The 25,692-nt window shown below is 39.4% G+C and overlaps 1 protein-coding gene across 2 annotated transcripts; it reads left to right on the forward strand.

The window, feature by feature from the left end:
* Positions 1–1,259: 1,259 nt before the first annotated feature.
* Positions 1,260–25,645, forward strand: thbs4a (thrombospondin 4a). Of its 2 annotated transcripts, none has more exons than XM_079607442.1 (21): positions 1,260–1,312; positions 10,605–10,802; positions 10,893–11,140; positions 11,240–11,339; positions 12,098–12,180; positions 12,564–12,618; positions 12,795–12,946; positions 13,510–13,647; positions 14,426–14,500; positions 14,605–14,784; positions 14,895–14,999; positions 15,540–15,647; positions 15,742–15,901; positions 16,675–16,793; positions 22,437–22,489; positions 22,561–22,742; positions 22,987–23,214; positions 23,881–24,077; positions 24,324–24,496; positions 24,596–24,735; positions 24,817–25,645. In XM_079607442.1, the coding sequence occupies exons 2-21, from the start codon at positions 10,673–10,675 to the stop codon at positions 24,858–24,860; spliced, it is 2,670 nt and encodes an 889-aa protein (XP_079463568.1). In that variant the 5' UTR covers positions 1,260–1,312; positions 10,605–10,672; the 3' UTR covers positions 24,861–25,645. The 2 variants fall into 2 exon arrangements, with proteins under 2 accessions (XP_079463568.1, XP_079463567.1); XM_079607441.1 differs by lacking the exon at positions 1,260–1,312 and adding an exon at positions 8,295–8,531.
* The last annotated feature ends 47 nt before the right edge of the window (positions 25,646–25,692 follow it).

Consider the following 25,692-nt stretch of genomic DNA (forward strand, 5'->3'; position numbering starts at 1 on the left):
CACCCAAAATACCCTAGAAATCCCTAACAACCACCCAAAATACCTCAGAATTCCCTAGCAACACCATAGCAACCACTCAAAATACCTTAGAACTCCCTAGCAACCACCCAAAATACCTAAGAACTCCCTAGCAACACCATAGCAACCACCCAAAATACCCTAGCAACCACCCAGAACACCATAGCAACCACCCAGAACACCCTAGCAACCGCCTAGCAACCACCCAGAACACCCTAGCAACCGCCTAGCAACCACCCAGAACACCCTAGCAACTGCCTAGCAACCACCCAGAACACCCTAGCAACTGCCTAGCAACCACCCAGAACACCCTAGTAACCACCCAGAAGACCCTAGCAACCAACCGAACAACATGAATAAGCCATATCTCAGCAGCAGAACATCGTACAGACATGGTTGTTGGCTCGTATGCAATCATGTACCACACTCTAGCAACCGAGTGGTGAGTTTTGCCACTGCAAGCACCATTCACATTTTCTTCTGGAAATGTACGTTCTAGTTGTGGTTTGCTATTGCTGTGATCTCATGTGAGTGACAGGATGTCCCGCCCTTGCACCAGTAAACCCTTATAGAGCTGGTAAGTCCCGCCCCTCCGTAAAACCCCGCTGGACCTCAAAGTTGAAAAAGCGTCAATGCAAGTGAATGGGAGAAAATAATTATTTTCTAGTCCCGTTCGAATTGTGCCATGAATGTGAACATATGTTGTCTGTGAATTTTTTATATAATCTTTCGTGTGAAGAATGCGACAATTTAGCGGGTAGAAGTTTGATACGGGTAGACTTTGTGTGAGAGCACTTTGTGGACTACAACTCTTCGCTGCTGTCGACGCGTTTGAAACGTCAACACCACCAGCTCACGGCTCTAGCTCACGGATCCCGCTAGACATGGCTGTCTTTGGTGCACTTCACAGCCTTCTTTCAGGGAGAGGACAAAATCGTTGAGGTTGGCGAAAACCACGGGTAAGTCAACTTTATGCGGTGACGTCACATAGGCGACATGTAGTCTTTCTCGTTATGTCTTTTCCACAACTGCTAGCCGACGAATCATACCATATACTGTCAAACTTGTAACATGAAAGATTATATAAAAAATTCACAGACAACATATGTTCACATTCATGGCACAATTCGAACGGGACCAGAAAATAATTATTTTCTCCCATTCACTTGCATTGACGCTTTTTCAACTTTGAGGTCCAGCGGGGTTTTACGGAGGGGGCGGGACTTACCAGCTCTATATAGGCTACTGTCTATGCAGTAAACGCGTCATCAGAGAACAGTAGATGGCATTGCAGGTGAGAATGATGGGAAGTTATTTTGGTTAATCTCAGGGCACATTATTTTTTTATAAAAATGTGAATAGATAAATCATGTATAATAAATACTGCAATATTCCATAAAAAAAGAGAACGAGAAACGAGATTTTGAAGCCCCCCCAAAAAATGCATTCATCCATCATAAAAGTAATCCATATGGCTCCAGGGGGTTAATAAAGCAATATGTTTTGTGTAAGAAAAAAAATATTAAAAACATTAGCTTCTGGCAGATGTCCTATACTGCGCAAGTCAGCTTGCGCCACAAAGTAACCCCTGACGTGATGTATGACGGATGTAGGCGTAAGCTTAGACGCCTCTCGCCGTTCAAACAAATAGGGCTGTGCAACAAACACAAGCTCCTTTTCTCTTATATCGAAATCCTCTGACATTTCTCTTTAGAAATTCTCATTTTAGACTTATAATTCGTGACCGTTTATTTGTTTTGCTCTATCCTCTGCGCTTCCGCGTTCGTCATTGCGTCATGCGTTGGGTCTTTCGCCGTAAATCGCAGTGTACGGCCGTCTGCCGGAAGCTAGTTAAGTTGGCTTGTGAGAGCCAACTTACTGATATTGTACTTAAACTTCTTATTAATGGTGCTTGCCTATAGGCAAAGCAACATTAGTGTTATCTTGCATACTTATTTTTCTTCTTATTATTATTCCACACAAAAGTTTGGCGCGAAACTCGCCCCGCACCGTTTGTCACAGACCCCTGGGTGAGGTGTCAAATTGACCGGCTCATTGAGGAGAGGTGTGCTATATCTTTTCTAAGCGATCGGGTGTACGATGTTCGCACAGCGGACGAAAAAGCGGCCAAAAAAGTCCCATTGACTTAACATTGCGGAATTTTCAGAAATTCAAATCCCAACTGTCATTTTTCACACACACAGACACAAAGGGCCTGACACCCCTGCATGTCTCCCCCTCTCTCTCCCTCAGAGGATTTATATTATCCAGCAGCCAATAAGTAATGGCCTAAAATCTTCATAGCCACACCATAGCAACCAGTTACAGCACCCTAGCAACCATAGGCTATAGGCACGAGGCCGCAGGCCTCGTGCACTCATTATAATGCACTCGTTTAATAGAGATTTTAAATACTCTATAAAAACTCACTCATAGGCACGAGGCCGCAGGCCTCGTGCACTCATTATAATGCACTCGTTTAATAGAGATTTTAAATACTCTGCGGCCGAGTGCCTAACCTCAGCCCTAACCCCATAGTAACCATCTGTGAAAACTACCAACCAACTAGTAACACCATAGCAACCACCAAAAATACCTTAGAACACCCTAGCAACCACCCATAACACCCTAACAACCACCCAAAATACATCAGAACTCCCTAGCAACACCATAGCAACCACTCAAAATACCTTAGAATTCCCTAGCAACACCCTAGCAACCACCCAAAATACCTTAGAACTCCCTAGCAACACCCTAGCAACCACCCAAAATACCTTAGAACTCCCTAGCAACACCATAGCAACCACCGAAAACACCTTAGAACACCCTAGGAACCACACATAACACCCTAGCAACCACCCAAAATACCTAAGAACTCCCTAGCAACACCATAGCAACCATCCATAACACCCTAGCAACCACCCAGAACACCATAGTAACCACCCAGAACACCCTAGCAACCGCATAGCAACCACCCCGAATACCCTAGCAACCACCTAGCAACACCCTAGCAACCACCCAGAACACCCTAGCAACCACCCAGAACACCCTAGCAACCGCCTAGCAACACCCTAGCAACCAGCCAGAACACCCTAGCAACCACCTGAACAACATGAATAAGCCATATCTCAGCAGCAGAACATCGTACAGACATGGTTGTTTGCTCGTATGCAATCATGTACCACACTCTAGCAACCGGGTCGTGTTTTTTGACACTGCAAGCACCATTCACATTTTCTTCTGGAAATGTACGTTCTAGTTATTATTATTATTCTTCTTACCAAACTGTTGACTGCTACTCCTCCTAGAGCTTTAACTCTACATACTCCAAACTCGGCTCAGACACTCAAACTGTTCTGAAGTTAGTTGCTATATCTTTTCAGACTGATCGGACTTACGGTTTTCCTATAAATGACGATCAAACTCGGAAAAAACTCCCATTGACTTAACATTGCGGAATGTTCAGATTTTCAAACTCCCCAACTGAAACTACTTTCAACTTTAAACTACTTTAAACTTTAATCTACTTTAAACTTTAAACTACTTTAAACTTCAAACTAATTTAAACTTCAAACTATTTTAAACTTCAAACTATTTTAAACTTTAAACTACTTTATACTTAAATCTACTTTAAACTACTTTAAACTACTTTAAACTTCAAACTAATTTAAACTTCAAACTACTTTAAACTTCAAACTACTTTAAACTTCAAACTAATTTAAACTTCAAACTAATTTAAACTTCAAACTATTTTAAACTGTAATCTACTTAAACTTTAAACTACGTTAAACTTAAATCTACTTTAAACTACTTTAAACTTCAAACTACTTCAAACTTTTTTAAACTATCTGGTCCAAACTTTCACAAGCCAACTTAAAGTTTGTTTCAACGAACTTTTTAATCTAGTTAATGGTGCTTGCCTATAGGCAAAGCAACATTAGTGTTCTCTTGCATACTTATTTTTCTTCTTATTATTATTCCACACAAAAGTTTGGCGCGAAACTCGCCCCGCACCGTTTGTCACAGACCCCTGAGTGAGGTGTCAAATCGACCGGCTCATTGAGGAGAGGTGTGCTATATCTTTTCTAAGCGATCGGGTGTACGATGTTCGCACAGCGGACGAAAAAGCGGCCAAAAAAGTCCCATTGACTTAACATTGCGGAATTTTCAGAAATTCAAATCCCAACTGTCATTTTTCACACACACAGACACAAAGGGCCTGTGCCCGGTTGCATAAAGCACCTTAAGTGAAATTTTCCCTTAAGTTTGCCCTTATGTTTCCCTTAAACCTAAGGGTGTTGCAGAAAAATACCCTTAAGTGTTACTTAACGGTTTTTTTAAGTGAAACGTCATAAACACTTAGAATTTCCCTTAAATGCTGTTTTTTCACTTAAGTAATCCCTTAAAAAGCGTTAAGTGTTGCATAAAACCCCTTAACGGTCATTTCCCTAAGTATAACTTAAGGTTTGGAAATCGTAACCTTAAGAGTAACGCGGACAAAAAATAAGACGACATGGCTGAATTTATGGAACGAGCTGAAGATAATTATGTGCCAAGAATAATTTTTAGGGATAGGGAGAACCCTATTGTTGCATGAATACCGCTTTGATCGACGCGCAATATTTGACATCACTAACAAACTAGACGGCGCCCTTGACCGTGTCACACATCGCAACCACTCTTTACCTGCGGTGTTACAACTGCTTATAGCACTGCGTTTTTTTGCAACTGGGAGTTTACAGACGATAGTGGGAGATGTTTTCCACGTTCATAAATCGTCTGTCAGCAGAGTGGTTCACCGGGTTGCGGGGGCTATTTCCCGCTTGTGTTAGTGTTTTGCGTATCTATGGCAACAACAGACTTTTATAACGTGAATCCAGGATCGCTGTCGTGAAACACTTAAATGTTTCCCTTACCTAAGAGAATCGTTTAAGAGATTATATGCAACACCCTTAAGTTATTCTCTTAGGTAAGGGGAAATCGCCCCTTAAGTGTCATACTTAAGGGAAAAACTTAAGGTGCTTTATGCAACCGGGCACTGACACCCCTGCATGTCTCCCCCTCTCTCTCCCTCAGAGGATTTATATTATCATGCAGCCAATAAATAATGGCCTAAAATCCTCATAGCCACACCATAGCAACCAGTTACAGCACCCTAGCAACCATAAGCTATAGGCACGAGGCCGCAGGCCTCGTGCACTCATTATAATGCACTCGTTTAATAGAGATTTTAAATACTCTATAAAAACTCACTCATAGGCACGAGGCCGCAGGCCTCGTGCACTCATTATAAGGCACTCGTTTAATAGAGATTTTAAATACCGGCCTCATGCCTAACCTTAACCCTAACCCCATACTAAAGGTTTTAATAACTTCATATTGTGTGTGTGTGTGTGTGTGAGCAAGTTTGTGTGTGTTAGAACACCCTAGCAACACCATAGCAACCACCCATAACACCCTAGAAACTGCCTAAAATACCTTAGAACTCCCTAGCAACACCATAGCAACCACCCATGACACCCTAGCAACCACACAAAATACCTTATAACACCCTAGCAACACCATAGCAACCACCCATAACACCCTAGCAACCACCCAAAATACCCTAGAAATCCCTAACAACCACCCAAAATACCTCAGAATTCCCTAGCAACACCATAGCAACCACTCAAAATACCTTAGAACTCCCTAGCAACCACCCAAAATACCTAAGAACTCCCTAGCAACACCATAGCAACCACCCAAAATACCCTAGCAACCACCCAGAACACCATAGCAACCACCCAGAACACCCTAGCAACCGCCTAGCAACCACCCAGAACACCCTAGCAACCGCCTAGCAACCACCCAGAACACCCTAGCAACTGCCTAGCAACCACCCAGAACACCCTAGCAACTGCCTAGCAACCACCCAGAACACCCTAGTAACCACCCAGAAGACCCTAGCAACCAACCGAACAACATGAATAAGCCATATCTCAGCAGCAGAACATCGTACAGACATGGTTGTTGGCTCGTATGCAATCATGTACCACACTCTAGCAACCGAGTGGTGAGTTTTGCCACTGCAAGCACCATTCACATTTTCTTCTGGAAATGTACGTTCTAGTTATTATTATTATTATTATTATTCTTCTTACCAAACTGTTGACTGCTACTCCTCCTAGAGCTTTAACTCTACATACTCCAAACTCGGCTCAGACACTCAAACTGTTCTGAAGTTAGTTGCTATATCTTTTCAGACTGATCGGACTTACGGTTTTCCTATAAATGACGATCAAACTCGGAAAAAACTCCCATTGACTTAACATTGCGGAATGTTCAGATTTTCAAACTCCCCAACTGAAACTACTTTCAACTTTAAACTACTTTAAACTTTAATCTACTTTAAACTTTAAACTACTTTAAACTTCAAACTAATTTAAACTTCAAACTATTTTAAACTTCAAACTATTTTAAACTTTAAACTACTTTATACTTAAATCTACTTTAAACTACTTTAAACTACTTTAAACTTCAAACTAATTTAAACTTCAAACTACTTTAAACTTCAAACTACTTTAAACTTCAAACTACTTTAAACTTCAAACTACTTTAAACTTCAAACTACTTTAAACTGTAATCTACTTAAACTTTAAACTACGTTAAACTTAAATCTACTTTAAACTACTTTAAACTTCAAACTACTTCAAACTTTTTTAAACTATCTGGTCCAAACTTTCACAAGCCAACTTAAAGTTTGTTTCAACGAACTTTTTAATCTAGTTATTAATAAAGTTTTAAATATGGATATTTTTCTTACAAAACCCATCGCTTCAGAAGGCATTTATTAATCCCCTGGAGCCGTATGGATTATTTTTCATGATGGATGGATGAATTTTTTTGGGCTTCAAAAACTTGCCCTCCATTCACTACCATTATAAAGCTGAGAAGAGCCAGGATATTTTCAAATATTACTAAATATTATACCCTGAAGAAGACTGTTTGCACCGCTACACGTGGGTTGCTTCTCCCCAATGTCTTTTAAATTTTCTATTATGAAATAGCCAGTAAAATAAAGGCTTTTTAAATAATTTTGAAGAAGATTGACTTGGATTTTCTCTGATTGTGTTCGTCTGAAAGAAGAAAGTCATACACACCTTGGATGTCTTGAGGGTGAAAATGGTATGATTTTAATTTTTGGGTGAACTTGCTTAGAGCTATACCACCTTGGTTAAGATGTTGGGCTAAAGTTAACTAGCAACAAACCAGCTGCCATGTTCCAAACACCAGCTTGACCACAGTTGGTGTGAGCTTGTTTTTTAAGTAAAAGAGGTTGAGAGTCTGCAGAATACAATAGCCTAAGGCAATTGCAGAGTTAATGTGGTAAACTCTTACATTTATATGAAGCTAAAGATTTAATTGATTTTCCATAACTCATCTGCCGTAACACTCAAACTGGCAAGACTCAGGGACATGTCAAGCCAGATTATTCCTGTAAATGTTTTTTTTTTTTTTTGGCAGGTCAGATTGTTTGGTTAAAGGCAATCGGATTGTTAAAGGGATAGTTCACCTAAAAATGGAAATTCTGTCATCATTTACTCACCCTCAAGTTGTAAGAATTTCATGTAAGAATTTCTTTCTTCTGCTGAGCACAAAATAAGATATTTTGAAGAATAGGGTCACCAAACAGTTGAATTCCCTTTTAACTTCCATAATATGACACAAAAATAAAAAATACAATGGAAGTCAATGGGCCCATCAACTGTTTGGTAATCCATATTCTTAAAAAAAAAAAAATATATATATATATATATATATATATATATATATATATATATATATATATATATATATATGTGTGTGTGTTCAGCAGAAGAAAGAAATTCATACATGTTTGGAACATCTTGAGGGTGAGAAAATTATGACAGAACAAAATTTTAATTTATGGATAAAATATGGGTGAACTTTAAAGTAGGGCCTATGCCATGATTATTTGTGTGTAACCCCAGTTGCCACTTTCAAGTAAAGTTTAAATGAAAATAATAAATGTAAAATCAAGAACAAACTTTTTTTTTTGTCAAAAGCACATATACATTGCTTCCTTTAACCAGCTGTACACAAGGACTGATCAAATACCAAAGCATATCCTCCCATTATTTACCATTATTACCTTTTTGGGAAGGTTTTGATCTGACATCCTTACAGCAATACATTCCGGTAAAAGCACAGACGCGTTCTGGAGGAGGTGCTTGGTCACACCTTATATAGAGAGAGACATCTGAAAAGTTTAAATCACTTGAGCACCAGTCTGGTTCTCGTTGATCTGCACGGAACAGACATTTCTGTTTTGACGGCTACTGGTCAAGCCTGAATTAGGGGTCAGAGCAGAAACGACTTTTCCAGGAATAAGTCTGGAACACTTTAACTGGATTTGTGACTAAATAAATCCACAATGGGTATTTGGACAAGAATCATATTCAGTTTACAGTTAATTTTACAACTCCTTGATACAGTGAAAACTCAAGGAATTGGTAAGTCCTTAAACCTTATATTTAACCGTTTGTACACTGTAAAAAATTATATGATCAATAAGTTCATCAAAATAAGTTAAGCAATTTGCTACTTTTTTCATAAGTTATGCAAGATTCAGCTAATTTTTAAGTCAGTTTAATGTCATTTTAGTTTAAATGACTTAAACATCCAAGTTGATTATACTTTATTTAAGGCAGCAACTTTTTTTTACAGTACAAGTGTTAAACTGAATTTCTTTAAGATTCTAGCCATTTAAATTTTTTCATTATTTATATATTTATAGTATTATTTATAATTATTACATTTCACAAAGAATCATCAAGTGATTCATTTAATTCAATGTGATGATAAGTAGAAAGTGTATCACTCCATAAATGTCATAAATTGTCTGGAATTCCAGCATGCAGTGGAATTAACAAATCTGAACACTATATAAAATGACCATTAGTCACACACAGGTCAGATCTGCCAATGACCTCATTGGTTGTTTTCCTGAGCTTTCCTTCACAGAGAAAATGCAACACAAAAAAGTCCAATGACACTTATGACGCTCTTAAAACAATTTTTTAAATATAAAAAACATTTAAAGTCCCCATGAAATCGAAATTGAAGTTATTTGGCTTTTAGTAGCTTATGAATATGTTAGCCTTATTATCTATATGGTAGTGTGCTCCAAAACAATGACACAATTCACATTTATAAGATACAGTCTTCTACTAATTCTCTCTCACTTCTACTAATATGGATCATTGGTTTTGATGACATCACTCTGCACGTCAGCTTCTCATTATATATCTGTCCAATCAAATGCTCTCTAAAGTGACCCGCCCCCTACATTATAAATATACATTGAAGCTGCAGCTAAAATTGTTTACTTGTTCACACATTTGCTATTTTATAGGGGATAGGGATTCAGACAGTGTAAATATGCTTTCCATTGGGGCAAAGGAAGTCTGGTTTCGGGTTAGTGTCACGAGAATCGCTGCAGCGCGCACAAAGTCTGAGACACGATAGCACAGAGCGGATCATATGCGAGAGACGGTGCATACCAAAAAACGTATCAACCCTTTTGAATTCTGCACAGAATGCTGTATTTTAAAGTGACATGGAGGAGATTAGGAGTAGAATTAGATAGAGATTAGGAGGAAACTGCAGCTTTACCGAGCTCAATAGGTCTAGCACATAGACAGTATATAAGATGGACACAGCGACCCCATAGTTTTCAACGGAGAAAAGTGAAGTCAATTAGAAGCACTCACTTCCTGATCGCCAGGCGTACTGCGCAGGCTCAAACTGATGTGACGTGAGCAACTTGTCTGACAGCTGTAAGTCTTCTAGTAGCTGTGCCAAGAGAAATCTGAATCATTCCCTTCCGAATCTCACAGAGACGGAGAGCGTGAGTATTAGCTGTCCATGAGATAGAGCAGGCGCAACTTTATTACTCTCTATGGGCTTCTCCCTTGACTTTATGCCTCCACGTCCCCCCGATTTCTTGCGAGCTTCTCCGCCCGTCTATATACGGTAATTTCTTGACTGTGCGACAGAGAGTCGAGTGGTTATGACGCAATTGTTAGCCTGTTTTTACAAAAACTGCTTCTACGGGGCCATAACGTAAGATACAAGGTAATGGAGCCTTTTATACATTGTCGTGTTTCTTTAGAATGGACAAATGGAGTCTTTAAACGCCTCAGATGTAAAGTTATTCGCTGTCAAAGTGACGCCAAAATGAATGGGAGTCAATGGAATGCTAACAGCAATGGCGGCCCCCGGGGAAGCTTCAGTTTCCGGCTGATGGATTACCCCCTTGGTCTAGCAGGGCTGTGATATAAATGAAAGGCTATTGGCTATTTAAAAAAGAAGTCTTGTCTTCCTGTTTCAGTGGAAATTACGTCAGCAACACATTGAATAATGCTGTGCATTTCAAGAAACTTTATAACTATTATTATTTATAACTTTAAACCCACTATTAAGAAGAACCTTTTGTACAATTGAAAGGTGCTATGGATGTTAAAGGTTCTTCATGGAACCATATAAATTTGTGTACGAGTGTAACAAAAATGCAAATTTCGCAGTTTATGATCTTCTGGTGTCACCGGATTGCTTACCTGACCTTCTACAAGGAGGAATAAGGGCAAAGAATATGGACAACGTTTTTATCCTTGCGAGGCTGCAGCTGCAGAACAAAGCTCCAACCCATGTCTTCCGCATCTTCAACGCTGCAGATAACACAGATTATTTTGATTTCACTGTTCAGGGGAAACTCAACAAAGGTCTGTCTGATCAGAGCTCACCAATGTGCATTGTGTTCAATGGCTCAATAAATACTTGACGTGTACACCAAATACTCTTTTTGTTGACAGTCATTTTGAAATATCTGAAAAGCAACGGAAAGGTTGGAACAACGAATTTCAGTAAAGTGCCACTGACAGATGGTCAACACCACCACATACTGCTCCACTTCAGTGGGTTGCAGCAGGGCACCCCCACCACGGCTCTCTATGTGGACTGCAGGCTGGTGGAGAGAGTGCAGGACGTGCCGCTGGCCTTTAAGTCACTGCCGCAGGGCCCAAAACTAGTCACACTGAAGACCCTGCAAACCTCAAGCCAGGTAAACCAAAAAGATTGAACAAATAATAGAATTGTTCTGATGAGTGTATATACAGCAAGCATAATCTATGAATAAACATGTGGGCTACCTGTGTCACAGGATAAGCTGTCAGACCTCAGGCTCGTGCTCGACGAGTCTATTGAGAATGTCGTGGAACTTCAGGACTGCAGTGAAGAGAGAGAAACACTGCAACTACTAGGTGCAACTACTAGTTGTACTAGGCTAGTAGTCTTATACAGCTTTAGTTTTGTTAAAGGGTTAGTTTTCCCAAAAGTGAAAATGATGTCATTAATTACTCACACTCATGCCGTTACAAACTTTCGTTCATCTTTTTAATGAAATCTGAGAGCTTTCATTCCCTCCATTGACAGCCTAAGCAACTAACACTTTCAAGCCCCAGAAAGGTAAAGGCTTCATAATAATAATCCATGAGACCCAAGTGGTTTACGGTAATATCTATTTTATGAAGCGACACAAGTGCTTTAAACATAATTTACCACTTTATTTACAAAATATTAATCTCCACATTAATTGATGGAGTGTCGCGTTGACACAACACACATGCGCGCATGTTCACGAGAGCAACACGTTGTTACGTGAACGTGCATTAGAGATTAATATTTTGTAAATAAAGTGGTAGATCAAGTTTTTTGCACAAACAAAGCTCTTGCGTCACTTCATAAACTAGAAGGAGTCACGTGGATTACTTTAATAATGTCTTCTTTACTACCTTTCTAGGGCTTTAAAGTAGTACAGGCTGTCAAAGGAGGGACAGAAAACTCTCAAATTGTATCAAAAAGATCTTAATTTGTGTTCCGAATATGAACAGATTTTTGGAATGACATGAGGGTAAGTAATTAATGGCAGAACTTTCATTTTTGGGTGAACCAACCCTTTAATGATTGATTATTTGCTTCTACTAGCTACAGGAAATATTATTATGTTACATTTCTGCAGGAACAACCTCAAAGATGGAAGCTGGCCCAATATTTGAGCTCATGCGAATGATCCAAGAGTTGAAACAGAAGGTGGATCAGCAGGTAACTTTAAATTGTGTGGGGAAATAGTTCCTTAAAGGGAGAGTTCACCAAAAAAATTATTCTCTAATCATGTAATGACTTTCATGTTGTTAAAACCCATTACTTGTTTTTTTCTCTATGGGAGAAATATTGATGTGTCGGATTCATTTTTTGAGTCTGATCTATTTCTCTGACTTAGTCGATCCTGTCAACAGAACTCCTCATTCATAGCATTAGTGACCAGAAAAATTCTTAAAAATGTTCTACAAAAGTCTCTCAACGCAATGATGGTAAATAAATGGCGACACACTTTTCATTTTTGGGTGAACTATCCCTATAGTTTCTTCAGAACTTTGGTTCCCTATAGTTTCTTCCAGAGAATAATGAGCATGTGTTTTCAACAGACCAAAGAAACTGCTGACCTGAGAAAGACTATCTTGGAGTGCGTTCCATGCAGCGGTAAGATTTTTTCTATGAAGATGAGAAACAGTTATAATGAGAAAACATTTTTAAAAGGTAAAAATCATGTCTGTGCTCAGTCAAGTACAAGTCCATTAGTAGAAGCTTTTAATGAAGATGTTGAAGTAGTCAGACAGGTGAACTCAAGTGTTGTGTTAATATTCAAAATGCATTAGGAACGGAACTAGAAAGTAAAACACGGTCCAAGTGTGGACCAGGGGTCTGTTTTACGCCAGCCATGTGTATCGAAACAGCTGAAGGTGTGAGCTGTGCACCCTGTCCTGAGGGCTACACTGGAGATGGAGTCCAATGTGATGATGTAGACGAGGTTAGATTTAAGATTCAGATTTTTTTTTTTTTTTCATAATATTGGTATACCCAAAACATTAGTCAGAATTTAATAATATGAACAAACTAAACATAACCTCAACTTGTTCGTTATTATACAAATTATATTATTTATGACTTTCTTGAATCAAGTTTTGCTGTTTATATTGTTTATCTATCCACACATCATTTCCTGTTTAGTTGGGTATTTAGGATAGAACAGGAACACTCATGTTTTTTAAGTGAGTAATGACTGCAGTATCTCTACTAGCTCAGACTGTTCAACACATCTGACAAGGTTTTCTACTTAATTGATGAACAATAAAACTCAGTCAAGAACACATAATGATTTATTAACATTTCATCAGGGTTTCAATAGGGGTTTTATTAGATGAATTATTGTTTAAACCGTTATGTAGGGTCTAAGGTAATTTTCCTGTTGTTTTATAGAACTTTTCACAGATCGTCGTGCAGCTGTGTGACTTAAACGTCATTATATGTATACTGAGCATTGTTTGTTAAACACCATAAATCAAGCTAACCTTTCACACTGTTCAATTTTAGTGCCAGTTCAACCAATGTTTCTCCGGTGTACGATGTATTAACACTGCGCCAGGGTTCAGATGTGAGATGTGTCCACAAGGTTTCTCTGGCCCAGAGATCCAGGGTGTGGGCGTTCACTACGCTCAGGCAAACAAACAAGTGCGTATTTGGGACAATGCAAAGCTTAATTTAATTTTTATTTACCACTGTGTGCAAATGTATATGTACACCGCCATTCAAACGTTTGGGGTCAGACAGATTTTTATTTATTTAAATGAATTAATACTGTTACACAGCAGTGATGCATTAAATTGATGTAAATTGACAGTAAAGAAAAATAATAATCTAATAAATAATAGGAAATGTTTTTGAGCACCAGCATATTATAGCCTACTGATTTCTGAAGGATGACGTGACACTGAAGAGTAATGATGCTGCAAAATGAGCTTTGCCATCACAGGAATAAATTAGATTTTAAAATGTATTAAAATAGAAAACAGTTATTTTAAAACATGATAATATTTCACAGTATTACTGTTTTACTGTATTTTTTATCAAATAAATGCACATTGTGAGCATAAGAGACTTCTTTCAAAAACACAAAAAAATCTTATTGACCCCAAATGTATGTATAGATCTCCTTTATTAATATAGTAATAAGATATTTTAAAGCACCCCATATAAAGATTTTAATACTGTGATATACAGTATGTCTTGATACTGAACGTATTGCTGTACGTTATAAACCATATTTACTGTATTATAAACTGTATTATAAACCATATCTACATGTTACTCCAATTGCATAGTATTACAATGATACTCATAGAGAAAAAAATTATCATTTATAATTTATAATAAAAAAAAAGTAGTGTTGTTAGTGTCATACAGTGATTAACATTTAGATTTATCTCTAAGATTTATCCTTTTTTATCAGATCTGTAATGATATTGATGAGTGCCAGGTGGACAACGGTGGATGCACACCCAATTCATACTGCCATAACACAGTGGTAAGAAAATAGCCTTACTATCCTAGATTACCCATTATACTTATGTGGCCTGTGGAGAAAAACAGCTAAATATTGTTAAATGTGAAAATTTTGCTCTCTTGTAGGGTGCGTTTCACTGTGGGAACTGCAAGAGCGGATTCACTGGTGACCAGAATACTGGCTGCAAAAGCACTGGCCTGGTCCGCCCTCTTGTATCTGACAGACTGTGTGGGAACGGCCAGCCAAATCCATGTGACATCAACGCAGACTGTGTTGTGGAGAGAGATGGGAGCATCAGCTGTTTGGTGAGACGTCAAGCATTCAGACAGATGTTTTATTTACTATCAGGCTTAAGCAGTTGTAATTTCCATGCTTTTGAGCCATCTAACATGCTTCAATGTCTTGTTGCTTTTAGTGCAAAGTTGCGTGGGCAGGAAACGGCTATGTCTGTGGAAAAGACACAGACATTGACGCCTATCCAGATAACGAACTTCAATGCAGAGATGGAACCTGCAAGAAGGTGATATTCATATTCATACTCATATTCATGTTATTTCTGTAAGAAGTTTACAATAATGTTCAGTTTGTTAGCCTTAGTTAATGCTTTAGATATCATTAACTGACAACTTTTAACAATTATCAGTCTAGATCTACAAATATATACTACCATACAAACGTTTGGCATCAGTAAGATTTTTTGTTGTTTTGGAAAGAAATCTCTTATACTCACCAAAGCTGCATTTATTTATGTAAATGTTTTGATCAATTTAAATGTTTTGACTGAATTAACATGCTATATAAAAATATCTGTGACTTATTTTACATCTTGTGAAAAGGGCATTATACCAGCCCTTTAATTTCTGTTAAAAAAATTGTACTGATTCCACACTTTTCAATGAAAATTACTAACATTTAAAAACATTTGTGCAACTTGAAATTATTACAATTTTGCATCATTCAGTTAACATTAACCAAGGTTAAGAAATGCTGAAATTTATTGTATTGAATAATTAACCTTATTGTAAAGTGTTTACCAGTTTCTCTTATTTTTCATTTTCAGGATAACTGCATGTTTGTTCCAAATTCGGGCCAAGAAGATGCAGACAGAGATGGGAAGGGAGACGCCTGTGATAAGGATGCAGACAGTGATGGCATCTTTAATGATCAGGTACAGATGACACATAATTTCATTATGACCAATTGTTTTCTTGAACTGATAAGCTCCCGTCAGTTTCAGTCCCTGCATGAATGTATTCCATCAGGACAACTGCTGGTTGGTACCTAACATAGACCAGAAGAACAGCGATAAAGATCTTCATGGTGATGCTTGTGATAATTGCAAAAACGTAGAAAACCAGGACCAGCGGGACACAGACAAGGACGGACTGGGAGATGCCTGTGATGATGACATAGATGGGGATGGTAATTTAATTCAGGTCTTATTTTGTTAAAGATAAATTCTCCATACTTTTTGCTCACATTTTTCCATGCACCATCCGGTTGTTACGTGGCCGAATACTTTTTTTTTTTTTTTGCAGAAATGGGGTGTTATGTTTTGAATATCCTTTTCACCCTTTGGGCCTGTTTTTTATCTGGATTTTCCTGTGCTTCGATCAATTTTATGAGGAGAAACAGAAGCTTCTGTGCTTTTAAAGCACAAATTGAGCTCTTTAGCTTGCTCGGGGTCATGTAAAACTGAAGTGACATGTAGCTGTATAAACAGCGTCTATAAGGCACCACACTGAAAATATTGTTTCAAATGAACAATTATTTGTTCCAGACTGAAAAGTGTAAAATCAAGCCCAGGCAGCTCTTGACATTTACGGTCTGCTCATCAAGGCAGAAATCCAGACACTTGACTTGATTCTTTATAGCTTGGTCATGTCTCCTTTTAGCAACCACATTTCCACCAAGAACCTGAACCGAGCCAAGAGCTGCTGACGCGTGGAAACAATTCCACAGAAGTCTTTCTGAAACACTGCCACCCTGTGACATAACCCAACAAATCGTACACAAAGACATCACTGTACCCAACTTTATAACACTGCAATACATTTCTCCTGATGGAGTTTGCTCCATTCAATGACATTTTCGACAGAACGTCTCTGTATACCTTTGTATGATCATTTATTTTATACCTTGGCTCTTACTCATCTGTTGACGAATTACTGAATGCATCCTTGTACTTCTGATAGGCTTGAAGAACATCTTGGATAACTGTCAGAGGGTTCCAAACCTAGACCAGAAGGACAAAGATCATGATGGCGTTGGTGATGCATGTGACAGCTGCCCTGAGGTGCCAAACCCCAACCAGGTGCCGAACAACATTATTACTACCTGTCTCTAATAAAAAAAATCTATTCTATTCTATTCTATTCTATTCTATTCTATTCTATTCTATTCTATTCTATTCTATTCTATTCTATTCTATTCTATTCTAACTTTAAACCTAATTTAAAAGGATAGCAACAGACTATGGCAAATATTTATATATATATAAAAAAAAAAGTTTCTTGAAGAACGCTTGCCATCTTTATTTTAGGCACTTTATTAACTGTTCATCTCAAAATTAATACCTATCCATTTTTTATACCAGGCTCATAATAGTTCATTTTAAAAAAATACTTGAAATTCAATAAATGTTAAAGCTACAATATGTAATTTTTTTCGCCGCTACGGGTCGCTAACCTGTTACAATAACAAAAGCGTAGGTTGATGACGCATAAGCATTAAGCAGAATTATGGATCTGGAGCTTGTGTTGAAGCTGATGGATCTAATAATGTTTATGGATGATTGGATACATTGATGTTTTTAACATGACTGTGGTAGGAAGAAGGGCGCGATTGCTAATAAGAGACAGATATCAGGAATAAGGACATTTCATTTCTACCAAACTACCCGCAAGTGCAGAATTACTACTCACAGGTCAGTTTATTAGACGAATGAAACTTGTGAGGTAACGCAGCACTGTTTCACTTGGTCTACACTATCACACTAAACTGCATTTGAGTGTGGTGAAAGTTATAATGTTATTCTATGTGATAGTTTGTCTGTATGAAACTAGCAGTAAGCTAGATCAACATTAGAATAACATACTGGTCATATTCTAACATTTCATCATGTTGAACTATATAACATTGATTAGTTTTATGTACATTTGCTCACCTATCTAATAAAGTCATATACATGCAAGAGCTCTGTCAAGTTGAAGTTTGTCACGGACATGGTGCTCTCGGCATCTCGAAAATGCCACGCTGATATTGAATTTGATCCTCTTTTTAGTTCTCCTTTTGTCACAAAGTCTGCTTGCCATGGTCCAAAATGTTTGAACGAAACAACAACAACAGCATGAGCATTAATACACAGCAGCAACTTAACGCTGTTGTCCACGTTTGTCGCCATGGTTACTATGGCAGTACGAGCGGGAACCTGGGATAACGCGGATATTATGTCAGTGACAGGTGACAAGTGAACAGGGATTTCTGGGAACGGCCCATCATTTAAAATTAGAATTTCTCTGAAATTAAAAATCTTTGGGAACTTTTAGGATATTGTAAGTACATACAAACTGCATGAAAAATATCACACTGTGCAAGTGATTTTTGGATATTTTATTACAATTCTTACATATTGTACCTTTAACTGAAAAAAAAACCAAATTTCAGCTAGTTTCCCAAGGCAAAATGTCTAATTTTCATTTAGTTTAACTTGATGCACTAAAATAACTAAAACTGAAATAAAAGGGAGAAAAAGGGGGGAATTAATAAAAAAATGTCTAGATTACATATGTAACCCTGATTCCCTGAGAAGCGGAACGAGACAGCGCCATAGAGTTGACGATATGGGGAACACCCTCAACTGTGTTCCCTCAGCTTGGCTGACGGCAGTCTATGATGTCATGAGTGGAGCGCCCGTGAGTATAAGAAGGCGCCTACAAAATACGTCATCAACTCTTTTGTCTGAAGGATGGCAATGTGATGCTGCGTCTCGTCCCCCTTATCAAGGAATCAAGGTTACATTCGTAACCTAGACGTTCCCTTTCAAAGTGGAACTTTGACGTGGGGTCATGGAGTTGACGCCATGGGGAACCAAAACCCACTCCTCCATGCTACCTGCTCACTAGGCTTTGGATATGCAATAACAAACGGAACTGAGGGAATTTTGTGAAAAACCTATCATAATTTCTATTCAACCCGCTCTACCCTAAAGTACCCTAAAATCTTGAGAGCAGCTCATGAAAGGGAAGGGAGCATGACCCTCCAAGGGGGAGCCTTATCCTTACTCGAAGGAGGGAAATGAAAGCAAGGCATAATATGCAGTGTGCCCATCATTTTCATTACCCAGACTCTAGACCCCAAGGAAGCCGCAGGGGAGCAAGGCCCTACTTAAACACCCCAGTGTAACTGGGGGAATGCAGCTCATACTCTGCCTTGATAAAAGGTACTCTACCTAAGATCCACTACAGCTAGCATTTTGTGGCTCAACCCTGATATAACGTTTCTCTAGAAAGGAGTCGAATAGCTGGCTCTGGTGACACCAGGGAAATTCGTTCCATTTCTGTCACCACCACTTCTACCAAAGAGGCAGGACGTCCTCAGACATAACCAGCCATATAGTTTCATAGTAGAAACATTGTTGTCTAATGGTTGGCTCTTTCTGCACAATTCCTATTAAGTGACAGATGCTCATAAGCGTGAGTCGATCAAGAATGCAACATAGTTCACATTTATCTTTGACTCACCAGCACTGCTAAGTGTACTGGAAGGAGATTTACTAAAAAGACCAAAAACCACAAATTAAAAAGAGGGTCATCGTAAGGATTACCGCGACCACTTGCAACTGAATTAATAATAATAATAATAATAACTTCGACTTATATAGTGCCTTTCATGGTACCCAAGGTCGCTTAACAAACGTGTGTGTGTGTGTATGTATGTGTGTGTGTGGGCGGGGAGGGGTTAGGGGTCTAGAGACTTCATGAAAATAAATGTTTTAAGGTCCATTTTGAACATGGGCAGAGATGGGGCAGAGCGAACGTGAAGTGGTAGACTGTTCCAAAATGTTGGAGCATTTGCAGAGAAAGCCCGGTCCCCAAATGTCCGCAACCTGGTGCGGGGGGTGTCCAGCAGGTCCTTGTCAGAGGACCGCAGGCAACGTGACTGAGTGTAGGGATGGTGGAGGTCTGTGAGGTATTTTGGTGAGAGTCCATGGAGAGATTTGTAAGTGAGCAGGAGGATCTTATAGGTGATGCGTGACTTGACTGGCAACCAGTGGAGCTGTTGGATGATGGGAGTGATATGCTGCCAGGGCTTTGTGTGGGTTAGAACCCTGGCAGCAGAGTTCTGAACATACTGGAGTCTGCTAAGGGCCTTGGTGGGCAGTCCAGACAGGACACCATTGCAGTAATCCAGGCGGGAGGTGAGAAAGGCATGGATGAGTGTCTCAGTTACTGAATCTGTGAGTGAAGGCCGGAGTCGAGAGATGTTTCTGAGGTGGTAGAAGGCAGCCTTGGTGATGTTGTTGATGTGGAACCGGAAAGATAAAGTTGCGTCCAGGATGACGCCCAGGTTGCGCACCTCAGGAGATGGGGAAATGGAGCAGCCATTCACAACTAGGGCCAGGTCTCCAATTTTTCTGAGCAATGATGCAGGGGCCACAACCATGAGTTCTGACTTATTACTATTGAGTTTAAGTAGGTTTGTGGTCATCCATGATTTGAGTTCCTGCAGGCAGTTGACAAGTTGTGTGGGTGGGAGCTGGGAGGAGGGGTTTGTGCTGATATAAAGTTGAATGTCATCGGCGTAGCAGTGGAAGTTAAGTCCATGTTTACGGATAATATGACCTACGGGTAGTATGTAAATGGTGAACAGCAGCGGACCAAGCACAGAGCCCTGGGGTACGCCATGGTTGGCGGGTGCTAGATCAGAATTGGAGCCATTTATGCTGATGAATTGTTTCCGGTCAGTGAGATAGGGCCGGAACCAGGACAGTGCTGTGGCACTGAGGCTGACGAGCTCAGAAAAGCAGTGAAGGATAGTATGGGAAACTGTATCAAAAGCTGCAGAAAGGTCAAGGTGTCATGTGGTGGAAGGATGAACCCAATTGCAGACAATATGCAAACACACAAGGTTTATTTATAACAGAAAACAGGGAAAACAAAACCCACGAGGGGGTAAAACAGAGGTAAGGAAGGTTGACTAACAAACAAGACTATAAGTAGACTAAGAACTGGGATATACTACATACAACTCTTCAGACATAAAACTCTTACTTGACAAGGACTTCTCAGCAATGAAACAAACACAGGCAGGTTACACATTGATTGACAATTAACCAACACAGGACAGCAAACACAAGGGGATGATATAGGGAGACACTAATGACAAGAACAGGTGAAGCTGACTAGACAATAATGACAAGACGAGGATAACAAGGGGGCGGGGTAACGTAACGAGACAACACAAGCACATGGCCCAAACAAATGACCATGTGCTTGTACACAAAACATGGGTCTGTCATGATCCTGCCTCAAGACTAGAGAAATACAAAGACACCAGGGCAGAATCATGACACAAGGAAGATGAGGACGGTGATGAGGCCATTGTCAGCAGCCAGCAGAAGGTCATTAGTGATTTTGATGAGGGCGGTCTCAGTACTATGGTGTCTTCTAAAACCAGATTGGAGGGGTTCAAAGAGCTCATAGTGGGACATGTGATCTTGAAGCTGGGCAGCCACTGCTCTTTCCAGGATTTTGCTGAGGAAAGGGAGGTTGGAGATTGGACGATAGTTGTTGGGGTCTATCTAATTAACACAAGATCTCATCATCTCATCGTGGTCATTTCATTAAGCAGTTACCCTAACGCTTACTTTAAGGATTGTCCATGGACCAATCAGATCGTGGGTCGGTATAGACTGGCAACACGCATTTCATAATTAGTCCAGGACAGACCAAGATGTCCGCGCTCAGAGGAGCTCATGCGCCCCATAAAAAACCTTCCTCTGAGGGGTCGTAGGTGGGGGAAGGGAGGGTGATTTTAGAATCACTCATCAGCCACTCTCTCAGGGAACTTCTTTGTGATAACTTCCCTGAAGTCCTGCCTCCTGCCTTTCGTAGTGCTTCTGCTCCTTACTCTTCGGAGGGGGGATACAAGCAGCCACGCCATTCTACTGACTCTGTCTCCAAGCCAGGTCAGAGCTTAGAGGAAGCCAATGGTTTGGATTTGGCCTTTCGGAGACTAAACCTCCTAAAGGCAGTAGACTGCGCTCTCGCATCCTTAAAGGTCCCATGTTGTCAACTGAAATTTCCTGGCTTTTTTCATGATAACAGAGGCTTAGGGGGCTATGTAACTACCATATAAATTTCAAAACAGTCAATCCAATCCAAATTTCTGTGTTCATATTTGTTCTGTAAACTTGCATGCAAATATAAGGTACTTTGGGCCATGAACGCTGTGGATTTTAACTGAAATTGTTAAGATTAGTTGTTTCCAGAGCTGCAACTGATTTTTTTTTTTTGAGAAATCAACTTAAAAATGTGCGTTTGTATTACAAATGATGAAGTTCCTGTAGTTTGTTAGTTGAACATAATTTTATTCCAAGTTGGCATAACTCAAAAAGATTGATGCAAACTGTTAATTTCTTTTGTTAAACCAACACATTACTGGCATAAAAACAGACAATGGAAATGATACAAACACAATACAATGCAGATTTGAAGGAACTATCTGTTGCGTAAATGTGCGGGCCGGTCAAATTAGCTAAAAAAGGTCCATTGTCAAAAGCATAGAGATGTAGGAAGAAAAGAAATGATTTCTATGCACGGATGAAATTTCGACCAAGTAATGGTAAATGTGACCGCACCTTAATGTGCATTATTCAATTTCTTTTTTTCTTCTGTATGTTGTATATTTCATAATTAATATTACTATTTTAATAGTGTCTTCGGTTTTCTTTCAGTCGGATGTTGACGATGATCTTGTAGGAGACACTTGTGACACAAACATTGACAGGTAGAGTCTGCTTTACCTTTTACCTTGACGGTCAATATAAAACAAGTTTACAACTTGGGTCTTTGTTCCAGTGATGGAGATGGTCATCAGAACACCAAAGACAACTGCCCCAACATCATTAACAGCTCACAGCTGGACACCGATAAGGATGGGCTTGGGGACGAGTGTGATGATGACGATGATAATGACGGCATCTTGGATGATAAAGATAACTGTAGACTGGTGCCAAACCCAGACCAGAAGGATGAAAACGGTACGCACAGCAACATTTTCTTAGTAGGATGCCATAACACAAGTTGTTCAATTATTCAAGCAAAATGTTTCTGGTCTACGTTTATTTTATTTTAATTAATGACATTTATTTGGTTTTAAGTGTGACTTAAGTGTCCAAATAACTTTTGGGGCCACTGCATCATAATGTGCTTCACACATTTATATCGGACTGATAAAAAGATAAATAAGGAAAATATCTTTCTTTTGCTCTTCCACTTTGACAGATGATGGGGTGGGTGACATCTGCACCGGAGACCTGGACAAAGATCACGTGATAGACACGATCGACATCTGCCCTGAGAATGCAGAGATCACTCTGACCGACTTCAGGGAATATCAGACCGTGGTTCTGGATCCAGAAGGAGAGGCTCAGATCGACCCCAACTGGGTTGTTCTTAATCAGGGGATGGAGATTGTCCAAACCATGAACAGTGACCCAGGACTAGCTGTTGGTGAGCTTATTTGACCCAAACCGTTCAAAAACAAGAAAATAATCTCAAGCATTTCCATTGTGAAAAGACCAATCCAGCATGAGCCTGCCTGGACCAGCATGGAAATTCATACTGGTCTTACTGGTCATACTCACCCTCATGCCGTCTTAGATGTATACGACTTTCTTTCTTTTGTGAAACACAAAGATTTGTTGAGATTTGAGTCCATATAATGCAAGAGGATAGGACCCTTAAAGCTGACACTTCAAAAACCATGCAAAACGAACACGACGGTAACCCATACGACCCCAGTGGCCTTCTGATAGGTGACTGCATTGTAAAGCACTATGCCAGCACATTGTGAAGGTTGATGTAAGCAAGCATTGTGAAGATCACACAAGGACCGTCACAATATGCTGACGTTTACTCTAAGTGCGAATTCATGAACGCATATATGAAGACATTGAATCATCCACTGTGGTCGTATATGAATTACCGTCATGTTCGTTTTCTGTGGTTTTTGAAGCGTCAACTTTGACGGTCCCTTCCACTTGCATCGTATGGACTGACAGAACTGGATTATTTTTCCTAAAAATCTTTGTGTGTGTTCCACAGAAGAAAGTGGTTGAATTTGAGTATTTTGAAAATCTAGGTCAGAACATGACACGATCTTACCACTCCATACAGGATACACAGCATTCAGCGGCGTGGACTTTGAGGGCACCTTCCACGTGAACACAGTGACCGATGACGACTACGCGGGCTTCATCTTTGGCTACCAGGATTCCTCCAGCTTCTATGTGGTGATGTGGAAGCAGACGGAGCAGACGTACTGGCAGGCGGTGCCATTTCGAGCCGTGGCTGAGCCTGGCATTCAGCTTAAGGTCCCGGGCGCTCTACATCTCTATTACTGTCTGTCCGAATGCTCAGCGTGTGCTTTTACCATTACTGCTGCTCCACTGAGACCTCAGCAAATCTAGAAAAGTGCTTTTGGCTAAACTCTAAAGTGTGCAAAAATACTTAACTCGTGTTAAATCTGAAACCAAAACGTTATTTTGCACTTCAAGCAAGTCGCAATTAGATTTGATTATTCGACTGAAGACATTCAGCAATACATTGTGCATTTCTAGGCTGTAAAGTCTAAAACTGGGCCTGGAGAGTTCCTGAGGAATTCACTGTGGCATACTGGAGATACAAACGACCAGGTGCGTTTGCTGTGGAAAGACCCTCGTAATGCGGGCTGGAAGGACAAGGTGTCATACCGCTGGAATCTGATGCACAGACCCCAAGTGGGATACATCAGGTTAGATGCTGTAAATATTGGAGACTTCAGACTTTACTGGAGAAACAATTCACTGAAGCAAAGCAACACGTTTTTGTTTTTTTCTCTGTTTTGGCACAGAGTTACGTTCTATGAAGGTACCGACTTGATTGCGGACTCTGGAGTTGTTATTGACACCAGCATGAGAGGGGGACGTCTCGGTGTGTTCTGCTTTTCACAGGAAAACATCATCTGGTCCAACCTGAGATATCGCTGTAACGGTGAGTGCAGTGCTCAAACAATATTAGAGGAACAGGTTGTATTTTCAGCGTATCTTAATTTATGTCTTTTGGCATTAACAGACACAATCCCTGAAGACTACACAGAGGAACTAGGCCAGCAGTAATGCAACTAAGCTGGGAAGAAAGAGGAGAGCACTATTAGTGGCAAAACACCTCTATAGAAGTGGTTCCAGCACCCAAGCAGATGCGACTGATGTTTTGGGTACTCTTATTTCCATTAAAACATGGACTATTTACTGACTTTGCATTCAAGACAAAACATTTTATAGTTATGCTGAATTTACACCTGTAGTGTTTACTACACAAGAATGCTTTTCAGCCCAAAAGAGCAAAGCCTGTGTGCTACGACACTAAACACTCACTTCAATATTAATAAAGTGAATAAATAAATGCACATTGTCAGGATTTGTGCTTGGACTTTCTGGAGATTGTCATTGAGCTGTAATATTTAAGTGATAGTTCACCCAAAACTGACAATTTTGTCATCATATACTCACTGTTGCTCCAACCTTTATGAGAAAACAAATAACAAAAACACTAACGTTTAAAAGTTTGGAGTCAGTAAGAAATCATTTTTAAAATAAATTAATACTTTTATTCAGCAAGGATGCATTCAATTTATTAAATTTGACATTAAATACATTTATAAAAGATTTTAAACAAATGCTAAACTTTCTATTCATCAAAGAATCCTGAAAAATGATCAGTTTCTACAAAAAAATTATGCAGTATAATGCTTTTTAACACTGATAATAAGAAATGTTTTTGGAGCGGAAAATCAGCATATTAGAATGATTTATGAAGAATCATGTGACACTGAAGACTGGAGTAATGATGCTGAAAATGTAGCTTTGCCATCAGGAATAAATTCATTGTTTAAAAATTTTTTTTTTTTTTAAAAGTTAATTTAAAAATCTTGCTCTTGGTTTCACAGAC

The sequence above is a fragment of the Phoxinus phoxinus genome (assembly GCF_949152265.1).
Source record: "Phoxinus phoxinus genome assembly, chromosome: 3".
NCBI lineage: Eukaryota > Metazoa > Chordata > Actinopteri > Cypriniformes > Leuciscidae > Phoxinus > Phoxinus phoxinus.